Consider the following 13,009-nt stretch of genomic DNA (forward strand, 5'->3'; position numbering starts at 1 on the left):
AGATGGGAAGGATGGAAGGAAGGAGAAAAAGGACGGAAGAAAAGAAGGAGGGAAAGGATGGAAGGAAAGGATGGAAGGAAGGAGGGATAGAAAGGATGGAAGGAAGGGGAGAAAGAAAAGGATGGAAGGAGGAATGGAAAAAAGGAAAGGATGGAAGGAGGGAAAGGATGAAAGGAGGGAAAGGATGGAAGGAAAGAAAAGATGGTAGGAAGGAAGGATGGAAGGAGGGAAAGAAAAGGATGGAAGGAAGGGAAGGATGGAAGGAGGGAGGGAAAGGATAGGACAGAAGGAAGGAGAGAAAGGACGGAAAGAGCACGCAGCGAGCCGCTCACAGATCCGAGCCCCCATCCCCGGGACGCGCATCCTCCCCCCGATTTTTCCCCCCATCCCCACCAGCCCTGCCCCAGCCCTACCTTGAAGGCGATGGGCAGCGTCTTGTTGCAGCGCCAGTGCGTGGGCAGCACGGAGCAGAGGAAGTTGGGGCTGTCGGTGCGCACCAGCTCCCCGGGGTGATCCGCCAGGACCTCCACCATGCTGCGGTCGGCGCTGCGCAGCTTCCCCGGCAAAGCCCCGCTGTGCTCGGCGCCGGGCAGCGCCAGCGGCTCGCTCATCTTCCCCGGGCTCAGCGTGGTGGAGGGCGGCGTGAAGCGGCGGCTGGTGCTGGTATCTACGGGGATACGCATCACAACAAGCCTTTAGAGCCACACAACACCTCCGCTGAGTTCCTACAGAGCGGCCACGAGAGCGCAACTCCTCGGCGAGCCGCTCTCGGGGGAACAACATAAACGGGAGCTGCTCCTGCGCCGGCCGCCCCGAGTTAATTCGGTGCCCGCAGCCTCAACTCTCGGCTCCCCGGGCAGGCGGAACAGATCCCGTTAATCCGATAAACGCCAGGGTCGCGGCTTTAGAGCGCATCGAGTCCGCGGCCGGGGCGCGGAAGGTGAGCGGGGACAAAGCTCATCCCAAAATCCCAGGAAAATGTTAAAATAAGGGAGGCGAGCGAGAACGAGACGCGCTGGGAAAGACGCCCGGAGCCTGCGCTCCCCGCTTTCTTCCAGGGGATTTCTCTGCGGTCCCAAGAGAAACCAAAAGGCGCCGGAGTCTTCTGGGAGGCAAAAATCGCTGTTTGAGGGAAATTCGGGGTTGTTCTTCAGAGGAGGAGGATCGCAAAGGTCAGCTGGCTACAACTGGCCAGAAATTCACGGCCACACACTCACGCACACGCGCATCTACCGGACTTCATCAAATATTTACAATAGAATCTGTAGAGAATTTAAACACAACAGGAATCCATTAATGTTCTCCGAGAGATTTTTCTTTTCCTTTTTTTTTTTTCTTTTCTTTTTTTTTTTTTTTTTTAAGCAGCCTTGAAAATGAGCTTCAGTAGTTTGGTTGGCGCGGCTCTGAGAGCGCTCGTGTCACGACCTCTCAATCGTTCTTGCGCAAAAAAAAAAAAAGGAAAAAGAAAAAAAAGGAAAAAGAAAAGCTCAGTGCATTCAAACTTCAAATCTCTCTCTTTGGTAAAACGCTTTTCATTCATTTAAAAGAAAAGTCACAGCCGAGCTGAGAGGTCCGACAGCTGCAAAGCCGGGCTTGGGGATGTTGGTTAAATTGCGGGTTCTCTCTGTGGTTTTGTGTGTGCAACAGCGCTCTCTCTCTCCCACTCACGTCCTCCTCAGCAGTCGAGCCAAGAGTCTGCAACAACTTCGGCGCTCTTTGCCAATTCTCCTTTTTTTTTTTTCTTTTTTTTTTTCTTTTTTTTTTCAGTATCTCAGACAGTCTTCCTCTAATTCGGCCACAGGAACTCGGCTGCTTAACAATGTTTGAACCGCAGCAGGTGGAAGCCTGCTTTGGCAAACATGGATTTTCTCCCTCTAGTCCTGCCGGGATGGAGCCCGCACGCCGAAACTCCAAAAAAAAAAACACCAAAAAAAAAAAAAACCCGCCGGAGACAAATTAGGGAAAGTAAAAATTAAAAAAAAAAAAAAAAAAAAAAGAGGTAAAAATAATAATAATAATAAATAAATAAAAGAAAAAAACACTCAGCGCAATCGCTACTTTTGGAACGGGTGAAATCTTTCCTTCCGCGAAACGAGGAGGCGGCGGGAGGGGCGGAAAGCAGCGATCCTAAAGTTGCCGGCCGCCTTTTAGAGCGGAGCCCGAGCGCATTTCCACGGCGGGGAGCTTCCCGCGGCCGAGGGAGAGAATTCCTGCCGGGATGCGCGTTGGGAGCGCGGCCGGCCGGGCTGCCGGAGGTGGCCGGGAGCGAGTCGGGGCGGCGGAGGCGTGCGGAGGAATGTCATTCCCCCGGTGCTTTGCATACGGGGAGGGCACCGGCCAATCACGGCCCTACCGGGGCGCGGCCGGGGGCTCCCGGAATCGGCCCGAGCGCCGGCTCGCCGGGGACACCGCGCCCGCTCCCCCGGGGACACCGCTCCTGCCGTGCCCGCTGAGGTTCCTGCTCGCCCCTGCCTCACGGAGCGCCCCCCGTGCCCGCCAGGTGCCCGCAGAGCCGCGGCCACCGCCCCGCCGCATGCCCGCTGCATGCCCCGCTCCTCCCCCGGTGGCCCCCGCTCCTCCCCCGGTGGCCCCCGCTCCTCCCCCGGTGCCCCCCGCTCCTCCCCGGGCGAGCTGCCGGCGCTCTCTGCTCCGGGGCATTTTTTGGGGGGGACACCGAACACATCGGGCTCGGTGTCCCCGGCGCCCCCTCGGACGAGAGCGCGGCCCCGAGGGGCGCCCGGCGCCGCTCGATTTGTTGGGGCGGTGGCGGCGCTCCCAGACAGAGCCGTCCCTCCCTCCCACCCTCCCTGCCTGCCTTCCTCCTCCTCCTCCGCACAGCCCAGCCGGGGACAGCGCGGGCAGAGCCACACGGCCACCAGCGCCTCGCCAGCCGCCGCTCGCTCCGGACCCGCGGAGCCGGTGGCGAGGATGCCGGATGGAGGCGGGGCTGTCGGCTCGGGCTGGGGATTTTTTGGGGTTTTGGTGGCTTTTCTTTCTTATTTTTTTTATTTTTTTTTCCCGGGTATTTTAGTGCTGGTCGCCGATTCCGCGATCCCGACCCGTCCCCGCCGCGCTCCCGGCGCTGTCTGCGCTTCTTCCCTCCGGCAACTCTCGCCCCCCACGGCCGCAGCAACCCCGCGGCTCCTCCGCTGCGGGCAGGGGAAGGGATGGAGGGATGGAGGGATGGATGGATGGATGGATGGATGGATGGATGGATGGATGGATGGATGGATGGATGGATGGATGGATGATGGATGGATGATGGATGATGGATGGATGGATGATGGATGGATGGATGGATGGATGGATGGATGATGGATGGATGATGGATGATGGATGGATGATGGATGGATGATGGATGGATGGATGATGGATGGATGGATGGATGACGGATGGATGGATGGATGGATGGATGGATGATGGATGATGGATGATGGATGATGGATGGATTGATGGATGATGGATGGATGGATGGATGGGTGGATGGATGGATGGATGGATGGATGATGGATGATGGATGGATGGATGGATTGATGGATGGATGGATGGATGGATGGAGGATGGATGGATGGATGGATGGATGGATGGATGGATGGATGGATGGATGATGGATGATGGATGGATGGATGATGGATGGATGATGGATGGATGATGGATGGATGATGGATGGATGGATGGATGGATGATGGATGGATGGATGGATGGATGATGGATGGATGGAGGATGGATGGATGATGGATGGATGACGGATGGATGGATGGATGGATGGATGATGGATGATGGATGGATGATGGATGATGGATGGATGGATGGATGGATGGATGGATGATGGATGATGGATGGATGGATGATGGATGGATGATGGATGGATGATGGATGGATGATGGATGGATGGATGGATGGATGATGGATGGATGGATGGATGGATGATGGATGGATGGAGGATGGATGGATGGATGGATGGATGGATTGATGGATGGATGGATGGGTGGATGGATGGATGGATGATGGATGGATGATGGATGGATGATGGATGGATGGATGATGGATGATGGATGGATGGATGATGGATGATGGATGGATGATGGATGGATGGATGGATGGATGGATGGATGGATGGATGGATGGATGGATGGATGGATGATGGATGGATGATGGATGGATGGATGATGGATGGATGGATGGATGATGGATGGATGATGGATGGATGATGGATGGATGATGGATGGATGGATGGATGGATGGATGATGGATGATGGATGGATGGATGGATGATGGATGGATGGATGGATGGATGATGGATGGATGATGGATGATGGATGGATGGATGGATGGATGGATGGATGGATGGATGGATGGATGATGGATAATGGATGATGGATGGATGGATGGATGATGGATGGATGATGGATGATGGATGGATGGATGATGGATGATGGATGGATGGATGGATGGATGGATGGATGGATGATGGATGGATGATGGATGGATGGATGGATGGATGGATGATGGATGGATGGATGGATGATGGATGGATGGATGGATGATGGATGGATGATGGATGGATGGATGGATGGATGGATGGATGGATGGATGGATGGATGGATGGATGGATGGATGGATGGATGGATGGATGGATGGATGGATGGATGGATGGATGGATGGATGGATGGACACGGACGGAGCCGCGCTGGGTGCAGTTCCCGCTGTGGCCGCTGGAGGGCGCGCGCCGCCCGCCGGCCGAGCGGCACCGGGGAGGGCGAGCGGAGACCCCGGGATTTGGGATTTGGGGTCTGGATTTGGGATTTGGGGTCGGGATTTGGGCCCGAACCTCGGGAGCTGCTCCCAGAACGGCCCCTCCCATCCCCACGGGGGCCGAGACCTCCTGCATCCCCCGGGATTTGGGATCGGTGCCGATCCTCGGGAGCTGCTCTCAGCACGACCCCTCCTGTCCCTACAGGAGCTGAGACCTCCCGCATCCCCCGGGATTTGGGGTCGGGATTTTGGATTTGGGGTCGGGATTTGGGGTCAGACCTCGGGAGCTGCTCCCAGCACGGTCCTTCCCATCCCCAGGGGGGCTGAGCCCCCCGCACCCCCCGGGACAGCCCCAGGGGAGCGGGGGATGCTCGGCTTTGCCTGGAGCCTCTCTGAGCACTCAGCACCGCTCCACCTTTGACACTGCGACCTTCAACTCAATTAAAATAAAAAAAAACCAACCCAAAAACATCATTAAAGCGGCGGGGAGAGCTCGGCGCTGCTGCCGGGAGAGGGATGCTCCGGGGGGCCCGAATTCCCGGCAGGAGCGGAGCTTTTCCCGCATCCCAGCGCGCTCCGGGTGCCTCCTGTCCCTGTGCTCCCGAGAATTCCCATCCTGCCACCGCCCGGGAGAAATTCCAGCTCCTGTCCCTGTGCTCCCGAGAATTCCCATCCTGCCACAGCCCGGGAGAAATTCCAGCTCCTGTCCCTGTGCTCCCGAGAATTCCCATCCTGCCACCGCCCGGGAGAAATTCCAGCTCCTGTCCCCCCTCCAAAAATAAAAACACCTCACTCGCAGCAGGTCCCTGTTTTTAAACAGCCGAATTCGGTGCTTAATTCACGCCAAGTTCTTAAATTTTTCTACATTTTTAACATTTTTCTTCCCTTTTAATTCCTTTTTTTTTTATTTATTTTTTTCAATCCTCCGTTCTCCACTTTCTCGCACGCAACCATCCCGAAATTTAAATTACTTTTCTATTTTAAGGGAGGAAAAAAAGAGAAATATCCAGGCGAATGGTACAAACCAGAATTTAAACAGCAGCTGGGCTGTGTTAGTGGCTGATAACTTTTTACGGGCACGGCAGAGATAAGAACAGTTATTTTACTTTATTTCACTGATAAAAATAGTGTTTAGTTGTTTTTTTTATTTTCAGTCAAGAGGCGGGGATAATTTTATATTTAAATTCATGAATGCTTTGAGCTGAGCTTCACCCCCTGCTTTGCATCTCGCCTTAATTCGAGATTGTAAACACAAAATAAACACAAAATAAAGACAAAATAAACACAAAAAACGCCACAGAAAATCCGCCGCGTTTACATTTTTTTCCCCCATAAATTCCCGGCGATATCAGGACTTCAATGCGGGTTAAACACACAAAAAAAATTTAATTTTTTTTTTTTAAATAAAATTTGCGAGGGAAGTCGAGGAGTTAAAAGAGAGAGCACAAACACGGCGGGGAGGATATTTTGGTGCAAATCGAGCTGTTTATTTTACAGCCCCATTAGCACCGCCCGCACCTGCCTGGGGTTGGTTTTATTTAGGTTTTTTTTTTTCAGTTTAGTGAGTTTTTTTTGCCTTTTTATACTTTTAAAGCCAATTCTATTCAGCCTCTCCCTTCTAATTTGATTTTTTTGTGATAAGGAGAGCAACCCTCGGTGCTGTTTATTGTCCCCGTGCTCTGGAAAAATGGGAATTAAGCAGATAAATAAAATAAATAAAATAAATAAAAAAATAAATGTATTTTGGGAATAGGAAACGATGCAAAGCTGATTCTGCTTCCCCCAAAATGAGGATTTTTAGCACCTGAAATTTAAGACGGGAGCTCGGAAAAGGTTTTGGGATCCTTTTTGGGAATCACCACGGCTGTTACAGCTTCCCCAATTTCAATTTTGACATCAATTTATGTCCGCTGGAAAAAAATCCCAAGGGAATCCTCCACGGAATTCCCGAAGCACAAAATCCCGATTTTTTTTCCCATCCCGCAGCCAAGGCAAGGTTTGGAAGCACCAGAGAGAGGCAGCAACAATTTCAAATGTGAATTTTAACCAGCCTGAACAACGCAGGTAAATATTCCCTGGCCAAGTTCTTTCCCTTTTCACCCGAATTCCTTTAATTTACACCCAAAAAAAAAATCCCCGACCCTACAAATTCATTCATTCATGAAGCTGCTAGAAGCAAAACGGGCTTAAAAACGTAAATAAATGTATTTTTATCGGTTTGTTGAATTATTGATTGCGTCAGAGTCACCGCCGGAGCTGAAAAAACCAATTCCTATAAATGTAAATTCAATTATTTGGGGGTTAAAAATGAAACGCTGCACAGGGAAAAACCAACAGACAATAAAGGAAAAGGTGATTTTTGTCCTCATTTCCTGCAGCTGCGATGGGAAATCACCCCAAATTCCACCAGGAATGAGGAGTGGGGCAGGGAGAAGGGGAATTCCCGGATTTCCAAGGGTTGGGAAGGGCAGGAATCCCTGCGGGAATCTTGGCTTTGATCCTTGATCCCTCTGGGAGCAGCGGGGGTGAGGAGAGAGAGGAAAACCTGAGAACATTCGGGAATCAATCCCAAAAATGGGATCGGTTGGGATCCTGGGGAAAATTCCCAAGGACTCGCAGCCCCTTTAGGACCCTCAAGTAATAAAGGGGCTTAAAATCCCAAATCCTTTAGGATCTTCAGGTGATAAAGGGGCTTAAAACCCCAAATTCTTTAGGAACCTCAAATGATCATGGCTTAAAACCCCATCACTTTTAGGATTTTCAGGTAATAATGGTGGGTAAAATCCCAAATCCTTTAGGACCCTCAGGTGGTAAAGGGGATTAAAACCCTAAATCCTTTAGGATCTTCGGGTGTTCATGGTTAAAACCCCATGGCTTTTAGGATTTTCAGGTGATCATGGTGGGGGTAAAACCCTAAATCCTTTAGGATCCTCAGGTGTGACTTAAAACCCCATGGCTTTTAGGATTTTCAGGGGATAATGGTGCTTAAAATCCCAAATCCTTTAGGACCCTCAGGTGATAAAGGGGTTTAAAACCCTAAATCCTTTAGGATCCTCAAGTGATCATGACTTAAAACCCCATGGCTTTTAGGATTTTCAGGTGGTAGAGGGGCTTTAAACCTCAAATCCTTTAGCATCTTCAGATGATAATGACTTAAAATCCCATAACTTTTAGCATTTTCAGGTGATAATGGCGCTTAAAATCCCAAATCCTTCAGGATCCTCACGTGATAATGGTGTTTAAAACCTCAAATCCTTTAGGATCCTCAGGTGATCATGACTTAAAACCCTCAGGTGATAATGAGGGGTAAAACTTCAAATCCTTTAGGATCTTCAGGTGTTCATGGTTAAAACCCCGTGGCTTTTAGGATCCTCAGGTGATAAAGGGGTTTAAAACCCCTAAATTCTTTAGGATCCTCAGGTGATCATGACTTAAAACACCATCACTTCTAGGATTTTCAGGTGATAATGGTGAGTAAAACCCCAAATCCTTTTAGATCCTCAGATGATAATGACTTAAAATCCTATCACTTTTAGGATTTTCAGGTGATAAGGGTGGGTAAAACCCTAAATCCTTTAGGATCTTCAGGTGGTCATGGCTTAAAATCCCATTGCTTTTAGGATCCTCAAGTGATAAGGGTGGGTAAAACCTCAAATCCTTTAGGATCCTATAAATGATGGGATTTTAAGCCATGATCACTTTTAGGATCCTCACATGATAATGGTGCTTAAAACCTCAAATCCTTTAGGATATCAGGTGATAAAGGGGATTAAAACCCTAAATCCTTCAGGATCCTCAAGTGATCATGACTTAAAACCCCATGGCTTTCAGGATTTTCAGGTGATAAGGGTGGGTAAAACCTCAAATCCTTTAGGATCCTCAGGTGGTAAAGGGACTTAAAACCCTAAATTCTTTAGGATCCTCAAGTGATCATGACTTATAACCCCATGGCTTTTAGGATTTTCAGGGGAGAATGGTGCTTAAAACCCAAATCCTTTAGGATCTTCAGGTGGTCATGACTTAAAATCCCATCACTTTTAGGATTTTCAGGTTATAATGGTGGGTAAAATCCCAAATCCTTTAGGATCCTATAAGTGATGGGATTTTAAGCCATGATCACTTTTAGGATCCTCACATGATGATGGTGCTTAAAACCTCAAATCCTTTGGGATCTTCAGATGATAAAGGGGATTAAAACCCTAAATCCTTCAGGATGCTCAAGTGATCATGACTTAAAACCCCATCATTTTTAGGGTTTTCAGGTTATAATGGTGCTTAAAATCCCAAATCCTTTAGGATTCTCAGATGATAATAACTTAAAATCCCATAACTTTTTGGATTTTCAGGTAATAAAGGTGGGTAAAATCCCAAATCCTTTAGAACCCTCAGGTGATAAAGGGGCTTAAAACCCTAAATCCTTTAGGATTTTCAGGTGATCATGACTTAAAACCCCATGGCTTTTAGGACCCTCAGGTGATAAATGGGTTTAAAACCCTAAATCCTTTAGGATCCTCAGGTGATCATGACTAAAAAAACCCCATCACTCTTAGGATCCTCAGGTGTTCATGACTTAAAACCCTCAGGTGACAATGGTGGGTAAAACCCTAAATCCTTTAGGATCCTCAAGTGATCATGGCTTAAGATCCCACCACTTTAAGGATTTTCAGGTGATAATGGCACTTAAAATCCCAAATCCTTTAGGATCCTCAGATGATAATGACTTAAAATCCCGTAACTTTTAGGATTTTCAGGTTATAATGGTGGGTAAAATCCCAAATTCTTTAGGACTCTCAGGTGATCATGGTAAAAAACCCCATTGCTTTTAGGATCCTCAAGTGATAAGGGTGGGTAAAACCTCAAATCCTTTAGAATCCTATAAGTGATGGGATTTTAAGCCATGATCACTTTTAGGATCCTCACATGATAATGGTGCTTAAAACCTCAAATCCTTTAGGATATCAGGTGATAAAGGGGCTTAAATCCCCAAATTCTTTAGGATCCTCAAGTGATCATGACTTAAAACCCCATGACTTTTAGGATTTTCAGGTGATAAGGGTGGGTAAAACCTCAAATCCTACAGGATCCTCAGGTGGTAAAGGGACTTAAAACCCTAAATTCTTTAGGATCCTCAAGTGATCATGACTTATAACCCCATGGCTTTTAGGATTTTCAGGGGATAATGGTGCTTAAAACCCAAATCCTTTAGGATCTTCAGGTGGTCATGACTTAAAATCCCATTGCTTTTAGGATCCTCAAGTGATAAGGGTGGGTAAAACCTCAAATCCTTTAGGATCCTATAAGTGATGGGATTTTAAGCCATGATCACTTTTAGGATCCTCACATGATAATGGCGCTTAAAACCTCAAATCCTTTAGGATCTTCAGATGATAAAGGGGATTAAAACCCTAAATCCTTCAGGATGCTCAAGTGATCATGACTTAAAACCCCATCATTTTTAGGGTTTTCAGGTTATAATGGTGCTTAAAATCCCAAATCCTTTAGGATTCTCAGATGATAATAACTTAAAATCCCATAACTTTTTGGATTTTCAGGTTATAATGGTGGGTAAAATCCCAAATCCTTTAGAACCCTCAGGTGATAAAGGGGCTTAAAACCCTAAATCCTTTAGGATTTTCAGGTGATCATGGCTTAAAACCCTCAGGTGATAACGGGGGGTAAAACTTCAAATCCTTTAGGATCCTCAGGTGATCATGACTTATAACCCCATGGCTTTTAGGATTTTCAGGGGATAATGATGCTTAAAATCCCAAATCCTTTAGGATATCAGGTGATCATGACTAAAACCCCACCACTCTTAGGATCTTCAGGTGATAATCGTGCTTAAAACCGCAAGTCCTTTAGGATCCTCAGGTGATAATGACTAAACCCCATCACTTTTAGGATTTTCAGGTGATAAAGGGGCTTTAAACCCCAAATCCTTTAGGATCCTCAGGTGATAATGACTAAACCCCATCATTTTTAGGATTTTCAGGTGATGACCGTGGTTTCCAATCCCCTTTAGGCTCCTAAAGCTCCATCCCCTTCTTTCCACCCCATCTTTTCTTTCCAAACAGGAAAATCCACTAAATATTTACGCAGGAGAACGTGGCTCCTGTTTGAGGATGTGGGGAAGGATTTTCCGGAACTTTCAGCAGGTTCTTGGAGAAATGGGTGGGATGGACCCGGATCCACGCACAAAGGGAATTTCCTTCTCGGCATTCCAGCCCCCTCATCCCTCAGAAATTGCATCCCAGAGATCATTCCTTGACTAAAACCGGTGGGAAGGGAGTGGGGGAAGGTAGGGAAGGACAAAATAAAATTCCTGCCAGACTTCACCAAGGAGTTTCCTCCTTGGATTTACAAAACTGCCGGGGAGAGCTGGGCACTGGCTGAAATTCCTGCTGAAAAAATCCCTTTTTTGGGGTTTGTCCTGGGGAGTTTTGTTCCTTCCTCTGTGGAATGGACGTGTGAAGGCATCACTGCAGTGGGGTGGGTTATTTTACCTTTCTCAAAAGGAATTTGGGGATTTATAGAATTGCAAAATCATGGAATGGTTTGGGTTGGGAAGGATTTTAAGGATCATCCAGTGCCACCCCTGCCATGGCAGGGACACCTCCCACTGTCCCAGCTGCTCCCAATGTCCAGCCTGGCCTTGGGCACTGCCAGGGATCCAGGGGCAGCCCCAGCTGCTCTGGCAATTCCATCCCAGCCCCTGCCCACCCTGCCAGGGAACAATTCCTGCCCAAGATCCCAAGATCCAGCCCTGCCCTCTGCCACTGGCAGCCATTCCCTGGCTCCTGGCAATTCCTGCAGCCCTTGGCAATTGTCTCTCTCCAGCTTTCCTGGGGCTCCTTCAGGCCCTGCAAGGCCACCCTGAGCTCAGCCCAAAGCTTCTCCTGGCCAGGCTGAACAATGGCAGCTGTGCCAGCCTTTCCTGCCAGCAGAGCTGCTCCATCCCTCTGCTCATCCTGGAGCCTCCTCTGGGCTCTCTCCAGCAGCTCCAGCTGCTCCCTGGGCTGGGAATTCCAGAATTCCTGCTGTCCTGGAGGTGCAGAGGGGTCACACCCAGAGCTCAGGGATCATCCAATCTCCTTTTCCCAGTGCTCAAATCCCAGGAAAGCAGCGGGTTCAGCCCTGAGCAGAGCCCATCTCAGGGTATCCTGAGTTATCCTTGGGGCTCTGGTGCCTCCACATCCTCAAAATGAGAAAATCCAGGATCCAAAAGTCCTGGGAATTCCTGCTTTAACTGACGGGCTCTTCCTCAGCTCGGGAGTCTCCTAAAATAATCAAACTCTGGGAGATTCCTGAAATAATCGAGGTGTAAACCAAGTTCCCGGGTTAAACGGGGCCTGGAGGGGTGAAGGGAAGAAGGGCTGGGAAAAAACACGTGGATATTTTGGATGCTGGTTCAGAATAAAAACATCCAGCTAAAAATCCACAAATTCCCAAGGAATCAGGAGCATTTCCCACAGGGAATTGTTATTTTCTCTCAGGGAATGAGAGGGTGATTCCAGGGAAGGACAAATACATCAAATATCAAACTTTGAGCAGCCTGAATCACCGCGAACTTGGCCCAAATTTCGAGCAGTGAAATTTTCAATCAGAGAAGTTTTGAAATCTCTCAAATCAGTTTTCCCTCTGCGTGTTCAGTCGTTGTTCAGGTGTTTTCCAACCTAAAAAATTCTGGGATTCTCTGACTCTGCATCCAAACACAGCTCTGAGCGCTGGATGTGTGCAGGTCATGTTTAAAATTGATTTTTCCTTTAAAATCTTATTATTTTAATTTATTATTATTAATTTTTATTATTTATATAATAAAAGTATTATTAATAAATAGTATATATTTATTGGATGTAATATTATATATATAATTATATATAACTAATATATATAATTAATTATATATTAAACCATAATAATTAATACTATATTATTATATTAAATTATAAGTAATATATAATGCTAAAATATAAATAAATATAATTATATAATAATTATTTATATTATTATATCATTATATGATACTAAATTATAAGTAAAATAATATATATAATATTAAATTATACGTAAATATAATTATATTATTATAATATAGGATATAATTTATTATATTAATATTATATATTATACAAATAGATTATTAAATTATAAATAAATTATAAATAAATTATACATATTAAATAACAATTATATTATCATATATGTATATATTATATTATCATTATATATTAAATTGATATATTTATTATATTAA

The 13,009-nt window shown here is 47.0% G+C and overlaps 1 protein-coding gene across 1 annotated transcript in view; it reads right to left on the minus strand.

Annotated features, from left to right (window-relative positions):
• Positions 1 to 13,009, minus strand: part of RUNX1 (RUNX family transcription factor 1) — a 163,383-nt gene that overhangs the window by 76,549 nt on the left and 73,825 nt on the right. Inside the window, exon 3 of the mRNA XM_058861456.1 lies at positions 414 to 667. Coding sequence (XP_058717439.1) covers positions 414 to 667 — 254 coding nt within the window. The remainder of the gene's footprint in view (positions 1 to 413; positions 668 to 13,009) is intronic.

Source organism: Poecile atricapillus, chromosome 1 (genome assembly GCF_030490865.1).
Source record: "Poecile atricapillus isolate bPoeAtr1 chromosome 1, bPoeAtr1.hap1, whole genome shotgun sequence".
Lineage (NCBI taxonomy): Eukaryota > Metazoa > Chordata > Aves > Passeriformes > Paridae > Poecile > Poecile atricapillus.